The 27,421-nt window shown below is 35.4% G+C and overlaps 1 protein-coding gene across 1 annotated transcript in view; it reads right to left on the bottom strand.

Annotated features, from left to right (window-relative positions):
* Positions 1-14,254: 14,254 nt before the first annotated feature.
* The window catches only part of Dr1 (down-regulator of transcription 1), a 16,106-nt gene continuing 2,939 nt past the window's right edge, over positions 14,255-27,421 (bottom strand). Inside the window, exons 2-3 of the mRNA XM_004635720.2 lie at positions 22,425-22,588; positions 14,255-14,689 (exon numbers count right to left, since the gene is read on the bottom strand). Of these exons, the coding sequence (XP_004635777.1) occupies positions 14,543-14,689; positions 22,425-22,588 (311 nt within the window). The 3' untranslated portion in view covers positions 14,255-14,542. The remainder of the gene's footprint in view (positions 14,690-22,424; positions 22,589-27,421) is intronic.

Consider the following 27,421-nt stretch of genomic DNA (forward strand, 5'->3'; position numbering starts at 1 on the left):
CCTGAGACTGCATTTTGTTCCTTCTCTTTGTCATTTTGTATACCACTGTCTTCTGACCTTTGGTGTAGAGCTTAGATAGAGTTATTACCTTAGCACCAGGCCCAGATCTATGAAGTTCACATTCCTCTAGGTGGGTGTTGTTTGGATCTGGCTGCTGTGCTCCACTTCTTTCTGCTGCAGGCATTAGAGGTGAACCCTTTGTGTCACTCTGGCAAGATGTTGTGCTCCTGAATCGGCTGGGTGGGTCTTGCCTCTAGCCTCTTTGCAGGGAGTTCTGCTGAAGGGTTCCATGCTGAGCCTGCACTCTGGGTCGAATGAGGATCCGCAGGCCCCAGGTCATCTCACTCACTCCCCGGGCCTGCACTCTGAGTCTATTCAGCATCCCGCGGCCCTCGGTTGTCTCCTGAAAATGGTTTTTACAAATGTAATACATATTGTTAATCATGTACAAAAACTTTAAAGAATATTTCATTGGTCAAAACAACTTCCCAAGGGCAGACATCCTGTCAGGGTAGGGAAAAGTCTAAAAACACTGCTGCACAGTGTCCAGGTGCTTTGGGCCTATAGATGGAGCCAGACCTTATCTTTGTAACATAAGAGTGTTAAAAAAGCCTTCAGAAGGGCCCCTTGCTTATACGCAGAGGCCATATCCAAAACACTAAATTGGACATTGGTTTAACCTGACTGAATGCTATATACGTTGACAACAGTGTATGAGTTCATCTGGTTGACTTCTGGTATTTCATTCTGATAGTGAAGACAGATATAGTTTTTCAGATTACATATCTCAAAAGTAACATTGCCTAATGTTTTATAATAAAATATGTGTGTTTTAATTGGCAAAAAATAATAGACTACATTTACATAAATATCTAATCATTGTACATACTTCCCCATCTCTACTTAACATAAACACAGGTAGATGTTAAAATGTCATGATTCAGTCAGCATTTACAAGTGTTTTCAAATTAAAAGACAAAAACATTTCCCTACTCTCTTACTGAAGATATTCTACAAATTTCTAAATCTTAGGTTTAAAAACAAAGGCAGTAAGTTTTGAGTTCAAAAACATGCAAGTAAAAAATGAAATAGTTACTAGTCGTTTTCTCACAAGGTGTAACCTGGAAAATCTGCCATATTGTACTTATGTTACTTAAAATCAATGACAGTAAAAAAAAAAAAAAAAAAAAGATTATTAATCTGGTTCTCATAAGTCCTCAAAAATTTAGAGATAATTATAACTAAAGCTATAGGGGCCTATAACAAAATGCCAGGCTCCATCAGTAAGGGATCTATGAGCCAATGGATTACAACTGCTATTCCTTAAAAAGTTTCTAAATATAAGTTCTTAGTGCTCATGCTTTGATTATATATGCTCTAATTTCTCAGAAAATTTGTTCTTTCCTAGAGGATGTCAAAACCCAGGTAATTGTATAAGTAAAACAAATATGCTAGATTACTTTTAGATTCTTTTCACGGAACCCACCAGATCTTGTCTACAAAAAAGGTTGTATGACACACAAGGCCTTAACAAACTATACTTAGCAGGCCTTAAGTGCCACCACAGCTGGTTTCTCTCTCCTAAATGAAAAAGTAAGGCTCTTTTTTCTGTTTTTATTTTGAGACAGAGTGCCACTGTATAGTTCAGATTGCCTCTGAACTAACTATATAGCCCCGACTGGCTCTGATCTTGCAGCAATCCTCCTGCCTCAGCCTTCCAAGTGCTGGGATTACAGGGGTGTGCCACTATGCCCAGCAAGAAAGTAAAGTTAATGAGACAGACCATTCTCCAAAATCAGATGGCATTAGACATTCTAACAACAGTATAGGGAGATACAAAATTATAAAAACTAAATGTGTGCATAGTTCTAATTCTTCTAAAATCTCAATAACTGTTCAAGATATAAAATGACAGATCAATAACATGAAAGAGCCAGAAAGATAGCTCAGCAGTCTAAAGCTCCTGCTTAGCCAAACTTAGTCAGGAGCAGGGGACTGTATTTCAATCCCTGGCACCACATGCAGTGCCAGCCCCACCCTCAGGGAGGGCCGAACTGGCAAAAAAAAAAAAAAAAAAAAAAAAAAAGTCAGACTCAGAAATTCCTTGGAACTTACCCTTATTCTCTTTATGGGAAGCCATGACTGGCTCCTCTTAGTGAAAATCTTTGACTATATTCATAATTATCCTGTTGATACTATTATTTGGCCCATACATACTTAACTATTTCCTTGGCTTTGTCTCTTCCAGGCTCAAAGCTATACACCCACCCAAAATGAAAATGCCTGGTGTCTATGAGGATCCTTAGATAAAACTTCTGGAGAGTATCTCTAACTGCTGGTCCACAACTATGACTGCCAGAGCAGTCCCTAAGAGCAGTTCAGCTTACTTCTTCAGAGATATTATAGGCAACTGAGTTAGTTACAAACATCATAGGCAGTCAGACAGGGCTGGGCCCTCACAAGGAGCCACTACTTAAGACAAGATACCTTGGGCCAGGGAGATGGCTCAGTGAAATAAGCGCTTCCCTGGCAAGCACAATTCAATCCCTGGTTCCACCCCCCCCCCCAAAAAAAAAAGATACCTTGCAACTATAAGAGAGACAGGCACTCCTGCTGTGGCCCAGCCCTCAAGATGAAAGATCAAGCAAATGCAGCCACATACCTCCCTAGGGATAGACATCAAGGTTTGATGAGAATGCATCATTAAAAAAAAAAAAAAAAACTTTTCTTATAATTTCTGTTTGAAGTAATTATGATCAAAATATGATGCTTACATTTAAAAACCTATTACAATAAAAGACACATTGCCATTAGCTCCCTCAAAATATTTCTTAATTTAAACACATATACTACCATTGTTGTAGTCATTTTCTGAAGCAGTTCTGGAAGTCTTTTGTTTTTATGAAGTACAATAAAGTGTTGCCCAGTACCACCCAAAGGAAAGGCAGATTCATAAAAACACTGTAAACTGTCTTCACCTTATCAACTAGACTAGTAACCTATGACTTCTGAAATCCCCAAAATCAAAATGACCACAAAAGGTAACGTTTTGAATGGATTTAGGACATTTAAGCAGCTGTGACAGCACAGCTAGACACTCACAAAAGGGGACTTTCAAAACTGCTTCCGAAAGTGCTATGGACCTTCCAAAAGTTAACGATGTTTATAGTTATTGTAAATCCAAATTTTGGAAGTCCAAAAAAAATAAGACTGCCTTCTTTTTACAAAAAAAAAAAAAAAATGCAACTTTCTGGCCGTAAGGACATAGTACTGTTCACTTAAGCATTGATATAGTTTATAGTCAGTGTCCTTTTCTTCAAAAGGTATGTTTAAGTAAACCAGGTTTTCTAAATAGTCATTCTTAAATTTCAGACTTACACAGTAGTAAAAATTTTTTTAAAGGTTCTAGGCATTAATTTTTTTTCAAGGAGTGCTTTAACTTAAAACAGGCATTTGGACAGTTGGGGCAATCATAGTACTGTGTGAGGGTTTTTTTTTTTAATGTTGACTTGTGTGGTCTAAACATTGTTTCATTAAAGTTGGATCATTTTCTATGCCCAAAATGAGTTTATGAACCATGAAGACAATAAGACTAGAAATTGCCCCCAAAAGCCATATAGTAGTTACTACAGTGGTTGATGTTGAGATTGTTGTTAAACTATAATTAATAATTTGGATGGCAGTGTTTATCTCTGTTGCAAACTCTTATAGCTGAATTGTTCAAATTTATAGCACTTCAGTGTAGTTAATTCATGGAAAAACCTGAAGCCTAAATTACATATTTAAAAAGTACTGTACAGGGGCTGGTGAGATGGCTCAGTGGTCTAAAGCACCTACTTAGAACAAGCTTAGCTAAAGCACAAGGCACCACGGTTCAATCCCCCAGCACCACATGCCAGCCCCGCCCCCTGGTGGGCTGAGCTGGCCACACACACAAATAAATAAATAAAATTAAAAAAAAAAAGTACTGTACAACTACTATATTTGTAATTTTACTGAGCACCTTCTTAGCACTTAGAATAGTATGCAATACAATTTGAGTGAGTACTTTGGGAAGTTTTACCAAGGCCGAGTATTTGCTTAGTACTGAACTGAATGTTTAGTTCTGTCCTAGACATTTGCACTATAGTAGCCTAATCCATTCTTGTGTCCTTTTGTTAATGTGCTCTGTACTGCTGGCAAGTGTCCTGTTTCCTTACCAGTTGCTACAGGTCATTTTATATCCCTGCCATAGCCACAAAAAAGCTATATTTGTATGCAATACTCTTTGACTGCTAATGTATGCTTCTGCTTGCTTGTTATGGCTGTTTTTGCATGCTAATAAAGTATGCTTTGTGCTCTTGTAAAAACAAAAACAAGGGGCCACGGAGATGGCTCAGTGGAGTAAGCGCTTCCCTGGCAAGTGCAAGGGTCTGAGTTCAATCCCCGGTTCTGCCCCCCCCCCACACACACACAAAAGTGACATGGATAATGGGATGTATGCTCAAAGAGAGTGGGACTATTTTAAGATGGGATTAACAGCAATGTGTCTATTATATTAATTTTTTTAATGTACATTGTACAGGGTCTTACTACATAACTCAGACTCATAGTGATCCTGTTTCTAGCCTCCCCAGTGCTGGGATTACAGGTGTGCACCACCACTTCCAGTGTCTGGCACAGCATGTGATGCCAGGGATTGAACCCCAGTCCCAGCAATTGCCTAAGCAGGCACTTTGTCCCCTGAGCTATGTTGCAGGCCCTACTACATTAAAATTTTTACAGTGGCGTCCTAATTTTCAGATCAAGGAGATTATGGGGCCACAGAGGACAGTGATCCACAATGTAGAGTGTGCTTAAGGAGAGTCACATGGAGAGAAAACATTCTCAGGTTTATACAGAGAGCAAATCAGTCAAGCAATGGTCATGACATCCACATGGCTGACACTGACAAAGGATCTACAATCTGAGGTACAGGAACTCAGGATAAATCCTGAGGGGATTTGACTGACCTTGTCAGATACAAAAGTTACATTTTTTGTTATACAGGTCTTGCTTTATCTTGGTCTTAACCATCCAGCAGAAAAGTATAAAAACAAGGTATAAAAAGTAAAACCATATTAATATGCTGAGCTGTAAAAGGCTCAAGTCAACAACTTCTGACATTGCCAGTCCTGTGGATAACCCACTACTATTACGGATTACTGGACTATATTGGATTACTTTGCTGAATTCACACACCTATAGTATTTCTTTTTTCTTTTTTTTTTTTTTTTTTTGGCAGAACTGGGAATTGAACTGAGGCCCTTGTGCTTGCCAGACAAACACTTATTCTACTGAGCCATCTCCAAAGCCCCTCACACTTATAATATTTGAATGGCAATGGAATACCCATCTCTGACAATAGTAAACAAAAAAGGGGATATAAATGAAGGACCATTTTGTAGTGAAAAAAATATGTATCTGTATATATAAAATGGGATAGATAATACAGCTTTCTCTTAGTTCAATGAGATTTGTACTAATAGTGTTTAGACAAGATAACATGTCTGCATCCTGTACTCTGAATAACTACAAAAACAATATGCAATGTATTAATTATTGTAAGTATTCTACTCACCTGTTTTGAAACTGTCTCAATGCTATTTCTCAATAAAGTTAAAAAAAATTTTAAATATTGATTGTATTTTTTAAACTCATGCTTTGTATTGCCTGAACTTTTTTTTTTTTTTTTTTTTTTTTAATTTTGAGATTGGGTTTTACTGAGTTGCCAAATTGCTCAGGCTGGGCTTCAACTTTTGACCCAGTCATGGGATTACAGACTTGACTGACTTGGAAAGCTTTTCTTAAATGATTGATACATGAACCTTCCCTCTCCACCCATTTCCTGCTTTTTGCTTCCCTTGAACCCAAGACCTTCACAGAGTTATACCACCATTCATTTTTATTTTTAGACAGAGGCTCATGTGGGACTTGAATTTACAATCTTCCTGCTTGCCTACCAGAGTGCTGGGATTATCAGCATACATTATTATATCTAGCTGGACCTTTTCTCCTAACACAGCTCATGAAATGCAAATTATTGTTCTTTCCCATTATTATCACCATCAAATACGTACTCTGTACCTATTGTTTTTATTTAGCTCTAGGAACAAATAATATAAAATATCTGACAAAGTGATGTAATCATAAGTTGTTATTTTTATAAGTTCCAATGTACCCCTTCGTCAGTATCTGAAATGATATCCATCCCTTTTTTCTAGTAGCTCTTACTGAAACAGTAATAGATTTGTAAACAAGTAAATTACAGTATGATGGAGATTCAAAAACAGAAACACAAATTGCGTATTCTTTATTAGCCTGAGATCCAAAGCGCTTTCAATTTTGGATGTTTTAGGATTTTGGGAAACTTGCATATATACAACGAGGTATCTTGGATTTCAGACCTCAGTCTAAGCATGAAATTGATTTATATTTCAAATATCTTTGCATACAGCCTAAAGATAACTTTGTACAATATTTTTAGTGCATTTAGACTTATCATATGAAGCCAGGTAAAGAATTGTCCACTTAAAAGTGCCATGCTGACACTTGAAACTTTTGGATTTTGAAACATTCTGGATTTCAGAATTTATGAATGTGTTGCCACAGGCATAGCTAAAGAGAAAATACACGACCCTGTATGGAGGCCCAGGGGAAATTTTGACATAGGCACTAAAATTTTAGCTTGATCTTAACGTATGGTTTGCCAGGTACAAAAAAGAAAAGGTCATTCCAGAGTGTGGAGGTTTTATGTACAAAGGTAGTGAAAGAAATGGCATTAGCCCAGATTTTATGAAATTAGAAAGGCTGTAGAAAAATAAATTGTGCTGTAAAAGACAACTCTTTTAAAAAATGTGTAAGACTGGCTGGGGATATGGTTCAGTGGTACAGTTCTTGCTTTGTATATGTAAGGCCCTGGTGCAATCCCTAGCACCACCAAAAAAAACCTTAGACTTTGTTTTTTAATTTTACAAAACTGGGGATTGAACTCAGGCCCTTGCACTTGCCAGGCAAGCGCTTATTCTACTGAGCTATCTCCCCAGCCCCATACCTTAGACTTTATGTGATTACTACTAAAGACATGAGGATTTTAATATTCCCATTTGTATTCAATGTGGTAAGGCGAAGGATAGACTGAAGTAAGGAAAGACTAGTGGTAAGCCAAATTAGGAGGTTACCCCAAGATTCAGATGATAACTAGTAAGCTGTAAAGTGAGAACTTGTAGTTGCCTGAACTCCCAAGGCAGCATAACTGGAATCCTGTAAGTAAATCTTAGAAAAAAGGAGAACAGGTCCCATTGAGAACATAATCCTTAATTATAAAATCTTAAATAAGTCACAGCTACCAAAGCATGTTTTCTGTTTGTGTGATAGTAAACTTGTTACTAAGATAAGAAAAACAAGATCCTTGATCAAAAAAATATTTGACCTTAGTTTTTAAGAGACAGCTTAACTTCAAGATTTCAAAATTAAACTATGCAAACCTAATACTAGATGACATCTTTTATAAGCATTCTCTGATCCTAAGACTCACTTCAGTTTTTCCACAGTACTCTTGAAAGGAAATGATTTAATGGAAGAAAAACACTCCTAGAATTATAGATATTAAGGTTAAAATTACAAAACCTGTGACCTCAGCGGTCTAAGCACCTGCGTGGCAAGTGCAAGGACCCAGGTTCAATTCCTAGCACCACATGCTGTGCTGGCCACTGAAACCAGTATTATCTCACAAATGAGAAAGTGAAATAATATACATAAAATCTAGTACAGTAACTGGTCCTCTGTTCACATATTTGCCACATAATATAAATAGTCTTTATATGCACATCCACATTATATATTCCATATTTCAGTTCTCAGTATAAAGATCTGTAAAAGAACATGACTGTTAGGAAAAGTCCACACAACTATTTTTATGTCCATAATCACAGTAGCATTATTTCTAATACCCCAATGGTAGAAACACTAGATGAATGAATGAAGTGTGATATATACAAAATACTATTCACCCTTAAATAGAGAAGACATTTGATACCTGCTATAACATGAACCTTGAAGACATTATGGGAGATGAATAAGTATGCTTTTGCTAATATGAGGCACTTAAAATAGTCAAATTCAGAGATAAAAGGAAGAATAGTAATTATCAAGAATTGAGAAGACAAAGGGCCAGCAAGATAACTCAGTGGACTAAGTGCCTGTTTAGGCAAGTGCACAGGGACCAGGGTTCGGTTCCTGGCACCACATGGTGCGCTGGCCCTGCCTTCAGTGTGCCGAGCCAGTCAGTGGCGCAAACCTGTAATCACAGGGATTGGGAGGCTGAAAACAGGAGAATCACTTTGAGTCCGAGTTACGTAGTAAGACCCTAAACCAAATACATTTAAAAAAAAAAAAAAAAATTGGGAAGACAGAATAGGGAGTTACTGCTTAATGAGGAGCTTCAATCTGAAATAAAGAGTACTGAAGATGAATTATAGTGGTAATTGTACTATATGAATATACTCAAAACCATAGAACTCTACAATTAAAAGAGGTTAAATGGTAAGCTTTATGGTGTATTTGATTTAAAAAGTTTTAATAAAATTAAATTAAAAAAATAAAATGCTGGGTGTACACCTGTAATCCCTGTAGGAGTGTAGAAGGATTGCAAAATTTGAGCTCAACCTGGGGTAAACTAGAGACTTAGTAAAACATTGTTGCAAAATTTAAAATAAAAAGTTCAGTACAAAGGACCTACATTCAAAATGAATAAGAAAGCATGCTCACTGGGTATTTGTGGCACATGCCTGTAATCCAGCACTCTGGGAGGCTGAAGCAGGAGGATCACAATTTTGAGGTCAACCTTGACCACAGAGACCAAACAAAAAAAATCTTGTTTAAAAAAACCCAAACAATGAGATAGTATTACAGATCTGTTTCACCCTGGCTGTGCCTCACAGCAAGGTGAAAAAGCAGAAAACAGGTAGAGAGAGATATATATACCTAGACTGGGTCCTAGTGGGTACTGGGTGAAAAGACTAACAGATGTGAAGAACCTTCTGTAAGATTTTTGCTTTCCTATTAACACACTTTAATCCTGAGTTTATTCTCCTTAAATCATCTAGGTTTGCTTTATCTCCAGTTTCACTGTTTTTCCAGTTAGACTGCATATTCCTTCTAACAGAGGTTGGCACACAGCCTTTCCCCCAGTAAACTGCCATGAACATAAGACAGATATTCTATGGTAGTGGTTCTCAATGGGGGAGGGGAGTTAATTTTGACCCCTTCTCATCTCCTAGGGACACTGGACAATGTCTACAGATATTTTGGGGCTGATACTTGGGGAGTAGGGTTGGAAGGACAGCTACTGGCGTATACTAGATTTAAGTAAAGAATGCAGCTACAGACCTACAATGCACAAGGTAATCTCCCCTAACAGTTAACTAGCCCCAAATGCCAATGCTGAGGTTGAGAAATCCTGGGTCTATTGATTTATGGCACAAATAGACCCTAAGTAAAAAATTTTCTTTTTATTTCCTCTTTTCTTATTTCATGTACTGAGGAAATAATCAGTGGCAACACTACAACAGAAAATGGTCCCTCCTAGCCAGTATATTTCAGCTTCTTCTTGGCCCAGGTAAAAGTTCCTCTTCCAGATCTGGTTACTCTCAGAAACAGTTCATCATTGTGATATATAGCTGGTCACTATGATATAAACTGTATAAACCAATCTCCGATTGACAAGTTACTCTGCCTCTGTACTTCCTGCTTGTTTATCTAATATAAGCCCTAGGCCACCAGAGAAAGGGCCTGATATTTTTGGAATGATGCTGATCAGTGCCTGATGATAAGGGTGTCATTTGGGCATTTCTGCTTGCTGTTGCAACATTTCACTGCTCTTCACATTAGCTGATCTTACCTAAGATATTCTATAGCCCAGAGCAAGGTGGAAAAGACTATAGGGGCATGGTGAGAAGGAAGTAAAAAGAATCTAAGTGAAGCCAGTGGAAAAGTGTCTGTTTTCTGGATTCAATAATTCTTTCTGATGGCCACAGAGTTGGACAGACATAACTGATTTAGAGAATTCTATGAGGAGCTATCTGGATGTTTTAATAAATTACGTTACTGAAAAATTAAATAAATAAATTTATCTATAATTCAACATACTATTTTTAAACTCAACATATTTATAAGCAGAAAGCAAGAGAGCATTTTGTCCTTTTTGTTTTCTTTTTTTTTTTTGCAGTATGGAGATGGAACTCTGGCCCTTGCACTTGCCAAGGAAGCACTTAAGCCACGGAGGTATCTCCCTGGCCCTCACATATTATTTATGATTACCTAAAACATGCATGTTTTCTGAGGAGCAATGCCTAATATTAGTAATAAAAATACTTTCACTTTTATTCTTTTACATATTAAATGGACCTGATGATTTTTTGAGAAATTCATAAACATTTTCAGACCTGTAGGCCATTAATTTTCTACAGTACACATTAAAATGGTGCCTTTTTACAAACAAGATTGAAATATACACATACCAAGATTGAAAATATACACAATCCATGACCCAGCCATTTAACAGAATTGTATATATACAATCACCAAAAGATACACAAAAGAATGCTTGTAATAGCTCAGAAGAGAAATTTCTCAAATGTTCACCAATGGTAGAATGGATAATTTGGGATATACACTAAAAAATAAACTGAACACTATGGTATTCAGCAATGAGAATGAAAGAACTGTAAATACACACAACAACATTGTAGGGTCTTCCTTTGTTAGGTTAAATAATGGCCTCCAAAGATATCCAGGCCCTAATACATAGAATTTATGTAAGTTACTTCATATGGCAAAAGAGACTTTGCACACCTGATTAAGAATCCTGAGAATATTCACAGGCTACAAATGTAGAGGGAAAGAAAGATCTGACTATACAAGAGATGATGGAACAACAAAATCAGGCTTTTAACACAGAAGAGCTGTAAGCTCAGGAACAGAGTAAGTCACTGGAAGCTGAAAAACGATGTCAAATCAGATTCTCTTCTTGTGACCTTTAGAAAGAACCAAACCTGCTAATTAATACCTTGATTTTGGCCTAATGAAACTGATTTTTTCTTTTCCTTTCCTTTATTTCCCCCTCCCCCTCCCTAGTTTCCCTTTCCCATTTGAACATTTTCTTCCTATTTCACAATATCTATTACACATTTTGGCCCTTATATATACTTTCAGTATCTCAAACCAGAGAAACAATGTGGTATTCACACATGTGTATCTGATTTATTTTACTTAAGAGTATGGTCTTATCATGAAATAGGAAGTGGAGAAGGGAGAAAAGAAAAAAGGAAAAAGAAAAACAGAAGAAAACAAAAACAAAGCTTTTATAAATAGGGAGAAGAGGGTTGAAGAGATGGTGGGGGATAGAAAAAAAGAATCATGATGTATGGTGTATAGGGACAAATTCCTATGATGAATGTGATCACTGTGTGTACCTAAAATGTACCTATGAACCTAGTTTTAAAAATAAAAACAAAAAATGTTAAAAAATTTTTTTTTAATTAAAAGAATTTTGATGATGCGCCAGCCCTGCCCCCAGGGACATAGTGAGACCCTGTACCAGATACATTTTAAAAAAAAAAACAACTGATTTTGGACTTTTGATCTCCAGCACTGTAAGCAAAAAAAGTCACTAAATTTCGCTATTTATTACAGAAGCAACAGTCACAAAAATAAGTGAGAAAAGTCTATTGTATATTATGGGCAGACTTAATCCAATGGTTTTAAAAGTCAGGATAAGGGCCAGCGAGATTAGCTCAGAGGACTAAGTACCTGCTTAGGCAAACGCAGGGGTTTCATCCCCGGTACCACCATGCTGCACCGGCCCTGCCCCCAGGCACACTGAGTAGGTGACCAAGCCTGGGCATGATGGTATGTGCCTGTAATCCTAGCACTAGGGAAGATGAAAACAAGATGATCACTATGAGTCCAAACCACATAGTGAGACCCTGTACAAAAACAAAACAAAACAAAACAAAACAAAACAAAACAAAACATACTTTTAAAAGTCAGGACAATAGTTACTTCCAGAGAAAGAGTGTTAAAATAGGGACAAGTGGGAACATAGTGCTTGTCTTCCTCTAAATACTAGTATGTTTAGTTTGTGCAAACCCTTATTGTATACTCTTCTGTATGAATGGTATATGCAATTTTAAAGATTGGTAGCTTTTCAAAACCTATCAATCTTACAATCTGGTGAAAAGATATATATTCAAGGGGATATGAGAGATCCTTTACTAAACAATAATTATTTCTGGAGTCTGGGCATGGTGGTGCATGCCCATAATACCAGCGCTGGGGAGGCTGAAAACAGGAGGATCACTATGAGTTAAGCTGTGTAGTAAGACCCTGCACAAAATAAAAAAAAAAAAAAAAAAGAAACTATTTCTCAAAAACTCCATAAAGATTTTGTTTCTCTAAAAAGTTTCAATGACTGGCAACATATAATAGCAGCTACTTTTAAATGCTAAAATTAAAATATTTCTTAAATGAGAAAGGTAGATACATGCTATAAAACCAAGATGTTCTTTGGGTCTAACATCTTGAAACTAGCAAGAATAGTGAAAGAAATGCCCTACAGATCATTAAACATAAAAACAATTTATAAAACACGTCAGAATTTTATTGCTTGAAGAATACAGCATATGCAATCACAAAAATGTCAAAATAAAAAGTCACTAGGCTTCAAACATATAATACATTATCAGATGCAGTAAAATATTAACCTGAACTCTGCATCAGAAAGAAAAAAGTATGGAAGAATACCTAAGTTATTTACTTAAGAAATACATACATGTAATGTAGAAAGTATAAGCATGTTACAGTACAAATTAGTAAAGCCAACACTTAATTATTCCTCTAGACCAGACTACCTTTGGTACTTTAACTTTTAAAAAAACAATTCTTTCCATTTCGTCCAAATACACTTCAAGGGTATAATATCCATGAAGTAATTTCAACTGAAAACATGCATCAAAATTATTAACCTTCTCATTATGTGGGTGAAGTGTATTTGATAAATATATAACACTATTTCCCTTTTCCTAAAACTGCAAAATATAATCATTAACAAATCTAATACTTATAACCTTTACTTATTTAGTTCTTCCATTAAAATTGGAATCCTTGCAATGACGATCTATTTTGGGGCTTGGTGAATATAGACATTTAAATGATTTGGCAATTGACATAGGAATTTAATTACTTCATATTACCTTAATTGGCTTTTACTTTCTGTTCCTCAGATACAAACAAATATACAATTTCTCCGTATACTAGATTCCTATAACAATCAATACCATTTTCTATTCATTAGAACCAAATTAAAGCTTCTCTCTTTTATCAAGCAGATTTAAACTATTTATGCTTCATACAGGGGTGATAGATTATGACACACTTTCTTAAAACCAAACTTTATTTTAAAGCTATGATGAAGGAGATAATGATGCCATTTCAAAGGGTAGCAGAGGACTCTAGGCCATTTAGTCAAGAAAATGTACATATAATGGTAAAAGTAAAATGTAAAACTTACAGCTGTAAGTTAAATTTAAAAAAAAAAAAAGGGAGGGCTCTTTCCATTACAAGCATGCTCATCAGACTTCATTTCTTATCCCTGGTAAAGGTCTGAATATTTATAAACCTCAGTTAAACTAACAGAACCCAAGCAATTGTTTAACAAGTCCCAATTATATATCTGAATAATATAAACATGGATAGACTAAGCAAGTAGAACTATTAATTACTGAACTGGAGTGAAACAGTAAGAATAATGACAGACTTCAAAATTGGGCAGTCTCTGAAATGTAATAGCATAGCTCAAGATAAATTATGCTGTAATAAAACTAGTTTTTACTTCTACACAAAACAAAATAAAAAAAATTCACCAAATTTGTACAACTATTAATGAAAACACTTCTAAATTTTCAGTCTTATTTTGAAGTTTCTCTAAACAAGTGTATGCATCTGAGTATACATATATTTATTACTTCTATATATACTCTTTTTAAAAGATAAAAAATTCAGATACTATAGAACTGAACTTCTATTTAACCAAGCTGATCCAATGCATTGTGTCATATCACACCAGATCTCAGTTTAAAATTCCTAATTTTAGTTTAGTTAAAAGGACAGAGGAATTGCAAATGCAGATTAAGAGCTTCTGTATAAATTTCACTGTATATTTATAAACTTGAAGCTTTCTGTAACACTGTTTATTGATCAAATAAAGGGCTCACTGCTATCTAAAATTTCATAAACACCTTTAAAAATTCAAAATTGATATTATATTGAACCTTATATTTTCAACAGTTCAAAGAGACAGTTTTTACATGTATAGCACACAACAGATGAAACTTAGTAGACATCCCTAGAATACCAATGGTGAGTCCATCAAGATGCACACAAAATTACAGATAAGCATTTCTTTCACTGTTTTGTTGTGCAAGAAAAAAATTTATAGAGGAAACAGAAACTCAGCTGGTGAATTTCAGATATCATCATCATCTTCTTCATCTTGAGAAGATCCTGCCTGATTAGATGCACTGGCTGAGGCAGCAGCAAGCTGTGCTTGCTGGGCAGCTTGCTGCATTTGAAGCCATTCCTGTTGGGCCAATTCTGCTTGCTGCTGTCGAGCCTAGACATCAAAAACATAAAAGCAAATAATACTTTTAAAGAGCCATTACAACAACCATTGTTAATTAGCTATTCCTGTTTTAAAAATCTGTAACTTATGCAATGTTGTATGTTATGTACTATTTCTTTTTTTCTGTTTTTGCTTGTTTTTACTCTTCAAAATAAAATTATACAAGTCATTTCAGTCAAATGTAAATTAAGCCAAGTAACAGATATGTTTAACATTATTAAACACGGATATTTTCCATCTACTATGTAATTGCGGTATATCTGGAAAACCAGAATTCCAAGACCTTTTGTCCAAGTGAAGAAGTTGAAAATTTTTTGTTTTGTGTTTTTGATAGTCTTACTATGTAGTTTAAACTGGCTTTGAACTCACTATGCAGCACCCAGGCAGGCCTCAAACTACAGGTGATCCTCCCTTAGACTGAGATTATGGGCATGAGCCAACATGCCCAGTTAAGAAGTTGAAAATGTTAACTGAAAAAAATCACACTAATAATTCTCTTTGGCTCCTTCCTGTTTTTCTCCCTTCCTTTCATTTCACTTAATTCTTCTGCCTCTTTAAGTTACAGTGAAAATGTTTCCCAAGTTATACTGCTGATAGTCATACTATTTAAAATTTCCTGAATTTTCACCTACTGAAATTGCACTCATTTTCCAAGTCAAACTGAAATGCTATTTTTTCCCTCCCTATATTAGTCAAGATACAGCACCAAAAGACAGAAATCACACCATTTAAGAACAGTAAGAATTTAATAAAAACATTAAAGCATGAAGTTGTTAACAGGCAACTGAAAAGACAGGAACAGAACATCAAGATATAACAGAGGTAGTGAGAGCAGAGAGCAATCACTAACTCTAAAACTGGGCATAAAGGTCAAGGCTATAATCTTTAAAATTTAAATGTAAAGTAACAACCATATGGAACTGAAACTCAGACCTCGAAGAAAGAAGAAAGCATAAGTTACCTAGTGCTAATACATTTGAACTTGGAGCAAGAACCCAAGGTTTGGAATTCATATTCCAGAAGACAGGTTCTGACTAGTTCTCTAAGTATCAGAGAAAATGTGGACAGGATTCAGTTCCTCACAAGACAACTGCCCGCAGTCAGGTTAAAGTACTCCTGGTTTGCTCCAAGTAAATGGAAGCCAAGAGGAAGTAAAAGAAGCAAGCCCTTTTTATGTTCACCCTCAGCTGACATCAGAGCCTAATCAGTTCACCAGCGAAGGTGATTTGCAGTATATTCCACCCCATATGCATATAAGTAGCCCCTTCTCACATAAGACTTCACTATGTGAAGTTTTAGATACTCATACAACCGATCAAATTATAGTCATAGAAAATTCCAGAAGTAAATAAGCCTGAAATTATGAGCCACTTTGAGCAGCATGATGAAAGTTCACACTACCCATGACATATATGCTATAGGCTTTGGATGGTTTCAGATATCCACTGGGAAATCCCCTACAGATCGTGTGTGTGCTGGTCATGATGGGGTGAAGCAGAGCATACAAAGCTGAGTTTTAGGTTAAGACAATGCTCAGTAGCTGAAAAAGTTTAACACCCCCAAAATATTATGTGACATCTCTATACATGTGATTTTCTTCTCATGAAAGTTAGCCATGTATGAGTTTTCTTCTTCATCAATGTAGTAAGCCAATGTTACAGTTATTAATATATCTATTATACCTTTCCTATGAGGCACTAAGTTTCTTAAGAACAAGAATGATACAGTACTTCCATTTTCATACATCTGTAGCATCATAACATACATGATAACTGAATTCTTATAAATATTCACAGCAGAAATTAGGTTATCTTAGTAAAGGTGATAGTAATGAAGCAGAAAATGAAAATAAATATAACTGCCTTGGGGAAGGGACTATCCAAAGTAAAGACAATATTGCTCAGAGGCTAGTTAAGAGAAAGGTCTATTTTGTTTTGTTTTGTTTTAATATCAAAAAGAAAAATTAAAAATGAAGTCACAAATTTGGTGATTAGATGTCTCTGTGGGGCGACAGAGGTCAAAGCAAAGGAATAAGTAACAAATTCTAAACATAATCATATTACAAAAAAGAGGGAACACTCATACATGGGTATAAGCCGGAAAGACATTAAAAAAAAAATAGCTAATTTTTTTTTTTTGGTGTGTGCAATCAAACTCAGGGCCTTGCGCTTGCCAAGAAGGTACTATGCCCCTGGGCTATATCCCTAGCCCCAAGAATTTTATTTATTTTACAGTACACCAAAATATTATTTTCCTTTGAAAATTAGAAAGTAAATATTCTAATAATTATTTTCACCTCGCTTTATAAAGAAAATGGGACACAATTCTAACACATTGGTAAATGTACTTCTATGTCAGGAATGTCAAAAGAGCTCAAAAGAGTGCTTTGTTAAAAAGAAGTTTAATTGTCAGAATAAATCAAATATGACAATTTAATCTATAATTTAGTGACAAAAATTCACATAATTTCAAGTCTCTACAAAAATTTTATTGTAAAAATGCTTCATCTTACAGTTTATTCAATGGTCTGCAGAGGCACGTATTTAGTTGTACCCAAATTTAATCAACTTCTAAACAGTAAGGTCCCATATATCAGCCTTCACAAGATGTGATCAAAAAGGTATTTTTTAAAAATGGTATTAATTACAGTAAATGGTATATTTCCATTAATTAATCCTCAAAATATTCCCTCTACATTCAACACATTTATCCCATTATTCTTAGTTCCACGGGTTCTTTTTTGATCTTTAGTTGCACTGTTGTAGCTATCTTGATGTTTGAATTCAAAAAATTTACTTTTCATTGTCATTTTGACAAGTCACACAGTGCCATATTCAGTTATTAATATATAGCAGATGATGAGATACCATATTCGAGCCTGTCTTCCACTGATGACAGACATTGAGAAGCCACATTCATATTTTTTATCATACCTTATGGATAGACTTATGAAAGATAACTTCCACTTTTAAAATCTGAACATGCACTGTGTTTTTTGATCAATTTTTGCATACTTTTCTCTGAATGTAAGCACATTCTTGTTCTTTTAAAAATTACTGTTGAGGGGCTGGAGAGATGGCTCAGTGGTCTAAGGCACCTACTTAGAACAAGCTTGGCAAAGCATCAGGGACCGCGGTTCAATCCCCCAGCACCACATGCCAGCCAGCCCCGCCCCCTGGTGGGCTGAGCTGGCCACACACACACACCTCTCTCTCTCTCTCTCTCTCTCTCTCTCAAATAAATAAAAAATAAAAAAATAAAAAAAAATAAAAAAAAAAATAAAAAAATTACTGTTGAGCCAGGCTTGATGGCACAGATCTATAATCCTAATACTGGGAAGGCTAGAGCAAGAGAATCACTGTGAATTCAAGGCCAGCTGGCTACATCGTGAATTCAAGACCAGTCTCAGTCTCAACTATACACAGCAAGACCCTGTCTCAAAAAAAAAAAAAGAAAAAAAAGTAAAACAGAAAAACTAAAAATTACTGTTAACTAATATAATTTGCATTCATTTCTATAAATTAAAAATTTCAGTACAGTTTAACTTCATTTTTTCTCCATGCCTTCTAACCCAACTATCCCAAACATTTTTCTTCTAAAATGAGAGGGAACAGAGAAGACAGCTCAGTGGCATAAGCACCTGCCTGGTAAGTATAAGGTCTTGAGTTTAATCCCCCAGTACAAAAAAATAAATAAGGGGGAGGGGGAGCCAGACATGTAATCCTAGCCAGTATTTAGGAAACTGAGGCAGAAGGATCGCTGCAAGTTCATAGCCAGCCTGGGCTAGAGTACAAAGTAAAACCAGCCTGAACTATACAGTGAGACACTGTACCAAAAGTCAACCAACCAAACAGTTGAATAAATGAACAAATGAATGAACAAATAAATGAAAGGGGTAACAGAGGTAAGTAAGCATATAATTCTTAATTCATTACCTCTTTTGGCAATTTTCATTATTTAAAAAAAAATTTATTAGTACATGTTTGCAGCACATAATGATTACATTCATTGTGCGGAGTTAGTAAATGTACATAACACATCTTAATCCTTTTGCACCACGTGTTAAACTTCTTACTCCACATACTGAAATGATTCATTTATAATTTACTAGTAACATTAGTCTTGATGTACTAAAGGCTTTCTCCTTCCAAATATTTGCTCCTGTCTTTGAATGAATCTATGTCTGTTTGTATTTGAAATAAAGAAAAAACAGGGAACAAAATGATTTTAAAACAAAGTACTTACTGGTTCCTTTTATGTTAATAACTTAAAATATTTTGTGCTCTTAAGAAGAAATGCAAGACAACTACTATAATTTTACTTCTTTCTGATCTTCCTCACAAAAGTAAGAAATACTAGGGATATTCACCCATAAGCCAGGATAAAAAAGCAAGGAGGTAAAGGAAGAGAGGTGAAGACAGATATCACAGGTAGTCGAATTCTTTTTTCTCAATTATTTTTTTTATGTGTCTTTTGGCCCTATTTTTAAAAATTCCATGATAAATTTAAGCAGCAAGTGGTGGGCACAGCACACATATGTATTATAGAGAGAATACAGATTTGGGAATTAAGACATGACTTTATAGACTCTAGCACTTCTTAAACTGTCTAACCTTACCTATTTTTTTTTTTTTTTTAAATTTTGGGACAGAACCTCACTATGTTGCCCAGACTGGCCTGGAACTTACGATCTACCTGTCTTAGCCTCCTGAGTATATGGAATTATAGGCATGGGTCACCACACCCAGATCTGTACCTTTTTTTTTTTTTTTCCGGAACCGGGGATTGAATTCAAGCCCTTGTGCTTGCCAGGGAAGCACGTATTCCACTGAGCCATCTCCCGGTCCCCCTAACCTTACCTATTTTATATAAGTCAACTTTTCCCAGTAGACTATATTCTATAATGATTGAAATTATGTCTTCCCCTGCTCCCTTTGTGTGTATCTGTATTGGTAGCAGGGACCAAACAAAGAGCCTTGCACATACTGGGCACGTAGTCAGCACTGAGGTACTCACTAACCCTTCTGAAACACTTTTATGTTAAGGCAGGGCCTCATAAAGTTAGGCAGGCTCACCCTGAACTCGAGAGCCTCCTGCCTCAGCCTTGCAAACAGCTGGAATTAAAGGTGTACGCCACCACACCTGACACTATGCCTCTTTTGTCAATTGTAATAAGCCTAGCATTTTGTACAATGCTGGATAGGACATCAGTAAATATCTAGAAGAAATGAATTATTATTATTATTTTTTATTTTATTTATTTAGTTTTTAATTTTTTTGCAGTCTCAGAATGTCTTCAGGGCAGGTCTGTTTGGGCTGAGTATCTGGGAATCGAACCACAGCATCCTGAGCCTGACTGCTTTGTTTAAGCAGGCACTTAAACAACGGAGTTAATGGGCAGGGCCCCAGAAATGAATTATTATATGCAAGGTGTTTTTTTTAAACCTGAGTCTCTATTTTAATGTGTAAACAGACATAATAAAATATGTACTATTTAGTAAAAATTTTGTGAGGTATATAAAATGTCTAGCAGAATATTTTCTATCACATACAGTGGCATCTCAGTTCATTAACTTGATTTTTTTCCACAGTCCTGGGTCATAAACTGAGTTGGATAAGACTGGAACCAAATTCAATGGTAAGGTCTGATGTTGACTTTTTTTGGAAATTTGATTTGGTTCTCATCCAGTTTGGTTTGTGACCACAAGCACAGACAAAATTGAACCAAGTTACCACTGTATTTAATTTGGTATCCTCTAGGTAATCTACAATAGCAAAGAATCAGAATAAAGTAATAGTCATTAGTGTTTTTAAAATATCACTTCTTTGATATATATTACAATACAGATACAGTACTGTTTGCATATGTTCATGAAGGCCTCAGACTTCTCTCTACTGTGTTGAGGATTCTTAGGAAGATTGAATGAACTAATACAGGCAAATGACTTGGCAATATGATTAACACATGGTCAGAACTCAATAAATATTGATAAATATTTAAATGGCAATGGAATACCTATCTCTGACAAAACTGAACAAAAAAAAAGGAGTATGAAGGACCATTTGTATCTGTATATACAAAATAGGATAGATATACAGCTACTTTCACTTAATTCAATGAGAAGATCTGTATTAATAGTGTTTGAACAGGCTATCATGTCTGCATCTTGTACGATGAATAATCACTACAAAGACAATATACAAAAAAAAAAAAAAAAAACTATTGAAACTGTCCTAACCTGTTTTGAAAATGTCTCATTGCGATTTGTTTCTCAATAAAATAAAAAAATAAATAAATATTGGTAAACTATTTTTATAATCATTTTAAATAGTACCATGTGTCTCATGTCTATTAAGACAAAAATGCTAACTATAGTAACTGTTTTGATTGCAGGGAAATCAGTTCCAATGTTAATTTGGGAGAGTTTGCCTAAAATGATACTTATTGGTTCTAATGGATACTCCAGTAGCTGGGGTAAAATTCACTTCTATTCAACCTAAAACATTCAATAAAGAGACTAAAACTCAGCAGAAAAAACCCAACCTTGTCACTTCCACCCCTCACTTTTCTAAAACAGAGAACTGTAACTGTTTGGAGCTATCCCTCATAGACTAGGTCTGTGTGAATCTTTAAGTATTTTGAAAGATACAAACAGCCCACTGTGGTATACATACCATAGGTTCACCACCACTAGACTAGACATTAGAAATGCAGCAGGCAAGAAAGAAGAAAAATTTTCTCTTTCTTTGCTCTATTGCTCCTTTAAAAATTGGATTAAAAAAAAAAAAAAAAAAAAAAAAAGGGACCGGGGAGATGGCTCAGTGGAATAAGCATTTCCCTGGCAAGCGCAAGGGCCTGAGTTCAATCCCCGGTTCCGCAAAAAAAAAAACTGGATTTTTGTTTTTTTTTTAAATTTTAGGGAAGGGTCTACAGGGTGCTCAGGGTCTCATTACTAGATTGGACTCGTACTGATTCTGTTTACAGCCTCCCAAGTACTGGTATTACAGGCATGTGCCACCATGCCCAGTCTCAATTGCCATCTCAGCGTGCCCTGGGGGCAGGGCCAGTTCAGCAGGTCTGGGGATCGAACCCCCTGGGCCCTGCTTGCCAACGCTTTAATCCGCTAAGCTACCTGGTGGGCCCTAAAGCTGGAAGATTTTAAAGATATGTGAAAAGATCCAATTTAACTACAAATTAAATATTAATCAGATTTTCTTCCTGTGCTACTCTTTATAAAATCTAAGTCTTTTCAGGATTTCTTTTCTTTCTTCTATTCATTCACTCATTTATGGTAGTGGGTATTGAAATAAGAGCCTTTGTAATGAGCTATATCCTCAGCTCTTTTTTTCATTTTGAGATAGGGTCTTGGTAAGTTGCCCAGGTTAGGTAAGATTCTCCTGTCTTGGTCTCCTGAAAGGCTGAGATTACAAGCATGTTCTAACACCTTTCATACTATTGAGATGTCATTCTGCCTAAAAAACATCAAAGAAGAATCTCAACATTTTTTGTGTTATTTTCTTTAGAAAATAGTTTACTCCAAATATTTACTTTTATATATACCAGAGTCAAACTGGCCAGACTCCATAATCAGGCAATCACCAACAGAAAGAGAATCCTTTCGGTATATTATGTTGAACTTTAGAAAGTAATTTTAGATACTTGAATGATTTCTATTTGCAAACAAGTGAAGACTCAGATAAAAATAATGTAAAATATGTGACTTACTTTTGCAAATAATTCCTGTTGTTGTCTCAATAACTCTTCTTCAGGAATGCCAAGGTTTTCCAAACGAGAATTGGCCTTTCTTCTTTTCAATGCTACTGTCTTGCATTCTTGTAAGACTTCTTTTACTTCACTGATGTAAGAGCCAAAGCCCAAACTTTCTAGTGCTATAAAAATGAAAACATGAAAATGTACTAAAATATAGCTTTTCCCCAACTATGAAACATGAAGTTTTGTGGTATTATTTTCCTTGGCAGGAATGGGTATTGTTTTCTAGTATCTTTACCTATTTTACAAAATTATGAGACAAAATTTTTTATCAACTTTCTTAATGTATGATTGTAAATGAGTTAAAATTCAAAAGAACATTTCAACACAAAGCTTTAACTTTTCATTCTTATCTTTGCAAAATCAAAGCACTTCCTAGGAGGGAAGGTTCATAACATGTGGTTTTAGGAAAAAATATTTTCCCCCAAAACTCATGGTAAGTCAAACATAATTAAGCCAGCCATTTTCTTAAATACAAAAGGATAAATACTTAGAATATATTTGTTAACAATATTTTGTGTTACTTGTCTTAGAAAAAGTGGGCTGGTAATACATGCTCTATGTTGAGAATGAGACAGGATGAAAGAATAGTAACATTTTTCCTTTGTTTAACATATAACAAGAAACTATTTTTAGCAAAGAAACTCAAATTGCCAGGTATTAAAAAAATACACCAGTAGAGGGGCCAGGGATATAGTTCAGCAACACAGCACCTGTCTGGCAAGCACAAGGTTGGGAGTTCTATTTTCAGCATCAACACCACAAAAAAAAACCAGTAATGGCTGATAGTGTATATAGTTCAGTGGTAGAATGGCTGTCTCATATACATAAAGCTCTGAGTTTGATCTCCAGCACCACAAAAACAACATGATGAAAGGAACTCATAAAATTAGCATTTATACTCTACTAACAAATTCCCTTTAAATATAAAATTTAGCAAAAGCAATACAAAAACATTTTCAAGGGTAGTAACAACAGAAACCTGTAAGGGCAAATTATAATAAGTACAGAAGACCAAAAAGCTAGACACATTAATAAAAATTTTCTCAATTTTCCAATTTAGAAAATTTTATAAAAAAATTGTGCTTTCACTGAAGCTCTCTCTTTTGGCACTGGAGCGTCAAATCTGGGCCTCACAGAAGTAGCAAAGTATTCTACCATTCAGATACTTCCCCAGCAATGCATGTACTAAGTGACTTTTGTAATCAGAAAAGACAAGCAATAAAACTTCCTTTTCATTCATAGTATTCAATATTCTATTTTATAGTTTTCTACATTTGCCTCATACTTTAAGAATATATTCTGTAATTTGAACCAATGATAAAATTTAGGTGGTTAAGGCCTGCAAGACAGCTCAGTGGACTAAGTGCCTGCTTTGGCAAGCACAGGGACCAGGGTTCTATTTCTGTGCCCACCCTGGGCCCCCCTAGCCCTGCCCCCAGGGTGTGCTGAGCTGGTGACCCAGTCCAGGTGAGGTAGAAGCCTGTAATCCCGGCTCTTGGGGAGGCTGAAAACAGGAGGATCACTACGAGTCTGAGCGGTACAGTGAAAGCCTGTACCAAATACATAAATGAAAAAAAAAAAATTAGATGGTTAAAAAAAAAGATAGTAAATCAATTTAGTTCATCAGTTGTTGTAGTTTTTCAACAACTGTAATGAGCCAAAAAGATTCTCTCAAATTTTAATGGTAGAAATCTCCTTTTTTAAAAAATTGGAGTGGCCATAATTTAATTTCACAAAATAGTGACTGTAACCTGAAATATAAATATATTTTAGGGCCAGAGATATGGCTCAATGATATGGTATCTTCCTCGCAAGCATGAGGTTCTGAGTTCAATTCCCAGAACAACAAAAAAAAAAAAAATCAGAAACTAGACACAGCACCTCTTAAACAAGGAAATACTTTACATCATTGGTAATCATTAAATTTTACCCCCCAAAAAATTAAAAGAATAAGAGAAATGGCTGCTAAGCAAGGCTACAATTTGATTTAAGGCTATGCTAGTTTTTCAGCAGACAACAGTGTCGTACCCCAAGTGGGTCATTCATACTATAAAAATCAAGGATTTTATGTTTATTATGCCACCTTTTCTGAAAGGTGTAAGTAAAGGTTTTTTGAGAAATTAATGAATTTTTTTTTTAATTGACTATAGAGCTAAATTGCTCAGGCTGTTAGCACTTACTGTTTTCCTGCCTCAGACTCTCAGAGTACTAGGATTTAAAAGGCATGTGTTACCACACCCAGCTCAAAGGTCGATCTTACTTTACAAAGTAATATGCTCCTTGCTAAGTTTTGTTAGAACATGAATTTGTGTGAATGACCATATATCAAATGAATAAATTATTTTTTTCATTTAAAAAATTAGAAAGGAACCAGGCATGGCAGCAATAATCCCAGCTCTCCGGAGAGGCTGAGACAAGAGTTCCCTCCTGGGCAATTTATTGAGACCTCCTCTTAAAGTAAAAAATGAAAAGAGGTGTCTGGAGAGATAGCTCAGCAGTCTAAGAGCCTGCTTAGCAAGTGCAAGGACCCAGGTTTGATCACAAGTACAGCATGTCATGCCAGTCTCAAGCCGAGCTAGCCCCAGAAACCGGACATGGTATTGCATGCCTATAATTCCAGCTCTGGGGAGGCTGAGACAAGAGGATCACTACAGTCCATGCTGCACAGTGAGGCCCTGTACCAAATAAATAAATTTTAAAAAGATTTTTTTTAAAGGGGGGAGGGGTACTGGGGAGGTAATGCAAATTCGGTGCAAATGTTCACTCCCCAGTACTTCAATCCCCCTCTAATATTTTCTAGGGCTGGGGATGTGGCTCAGTGGTACAGTACTTGTCTAGCATACACAAGGCCCCAAATTCAATCCCCAGTACCACCATCAAAAAAAAAAAAAAAATCTAATCTTTTCTTGTTTGTCCAGAGGGAAGAGTGTGATATATTTCACCTAAAATAAATTGGGGAGGGGAGGAAAAAAAATTAAAAGGATGTTGGCCAAAGTGACTTCTTGGCTCACTGGCATGGCAAAGATTTCTGAAGACCCTTAATCACCAGATCCTTCCTGGTAAAACAACCCTCAGGAATCTAGGTCAACAATGAACTTCGCAGTAATGAACTTCGCGAAGTACTGAACTTCGCAGTATTCAGTAATTACTAAATAATGTTCAGTGGCCTAAGGAAAATAAAATTAAGATTTGGACTGGGAAAGTTGCTCAGTGCTAGAGAGCTTAACATTCCAAAGGCCCTGGGTTCAATCCCCATGACTCCTTTCCAAAAACTAATTTTAAGAAAAAATATAATGAAAATATCTGATTATATGATAAATTGTACAAATTACATGTGTCCCTTAGGAAAAAAAAATTGCGTGAATGACTATCTGGTCAACACAATGCATCATTCTCATTATTACTATACTTTCTCTACAATCAATCAAATTCTCTAATTTCAAAACTACTTTACCTCGACTTTCCAAAATAGATTGTGATTTAGCCTTTAGAGCAAAGCTACTCAAAATGCGATGCATGGACTGGTGCCAGACCTGCTTGGGACGTGAAACATATCTTTAGCTTTATATTTTAATTAATACAATTATAAATTTTGAGAATTAGTATTCATTGTACCATATTTAGTTAAGCCAGAATTTCGGTCCCCAACTGATTCTCAAAACCTAAAAATTGTACCTGGGAAAAAAAAAGAGACAAGAAAAAAAAATTGTACCTGGAATCAAAAATTATTTATACATAAACAGGAAGACTTTAGTTAACAGATGTGCCTAAAGTCAAAGCATTTCCAAAGCAAAACTTACAGCTCTTGAGTCTCAGTCACTTCTTTCCATAATGCAAAACAGGTTAGAACGCATTCAAAAATATATGTTTAAAAAAAAAGTAATGAAATAAAACATAGACGTTTAATAGCTTACAATTTCCTGTCATGTACCCATGACTCTTAAAAATCAGGTGTACTTTCTTAAATAAGCAAACCAGGAGGTGAAAAGCCTTCTTTTTTTCAATACTAAGTTATAATATGTCAGGATTCACTGGCAGTAAAGTTATTCAACTTCACCTTCTATAAAACTGCTTCAGAATGCTTAATTTGCTGTGACATGGTAAGTCAGGTAGCAAGTCCAATGTGCTAAAGCAAAGTCGAGTTAATTTAACTTATTATAAAAAACCCAAACTTCAACATGTGAGAATTACATTTCGTTAAAACGTATATTATTAATAATCGAAATGTACATTATCTCATTTGAGTATAACTGATAACCTATATTCTTCAACTAATGTTGACAGAAAAAGGTCATATATATCATGATTGTCCTACTTTCACAGTAACTCTTTAAGGACAAACTCTAAATACCTGAAACATAAACTTTAACTTTCTTTAAAAAAAAAAATGTAACCTTTCAAAACAAACTTTAAAACGATTAATATCATATTAAATTACATTCTTACCCACTTAACAATAGTGTTATATATTCTTTAAAAAAATTACAGGACAACACATTTTTTCAAGTTAATAGACTACCCTCATTGTAAAAAGAAAATGCTCTTTTGCTGTAACTTTGACTCACACATTAAACTGAATTTAGCAAATCTTGAAATTGAACTATTTAACATACTGCTTGCTACAGCTGCATTTTTATTCTACCATGCTAATCAGAAATCTAAGTATAACCTAGAAAAGAATAAATTCTGCCCCAAGAAGACGGACTATAACGCGGTACTAGATATTTGGACAGATCCACTTGTGTGGTATGAACAATCCAGTGGTGGGAGAACCTTTTAGTACTTTCAATGGTTCAATGATACAAACCGCCCCCTGCAACACATGTGCCACAGGTTCACTACCACTGGTTTAGCCAGATCCTATTAAAATCTTCCGTAATTCTCATTTAAAAAAAACAAATGTTGGTTAATAGTTGTTTCTTTTTTTCAACTGTAAAAAGAAATTACAG

The sequence above is a fragment of the Octodon degus genome, unplaced genomic scaffold (genome assembly GCF_000260255.1).
Source record: "Octodon degus isolate 3935 unplaced genomic scaffold, OctDeg1.0 scaffold00074, whole genome shotgun sequence".
NCBI classification, from domain to species: Eukaryota; Metazoa; Chordata; class Mammalia; order Rodentia; family Octodontidae; genus Octodon; species Octodon degus.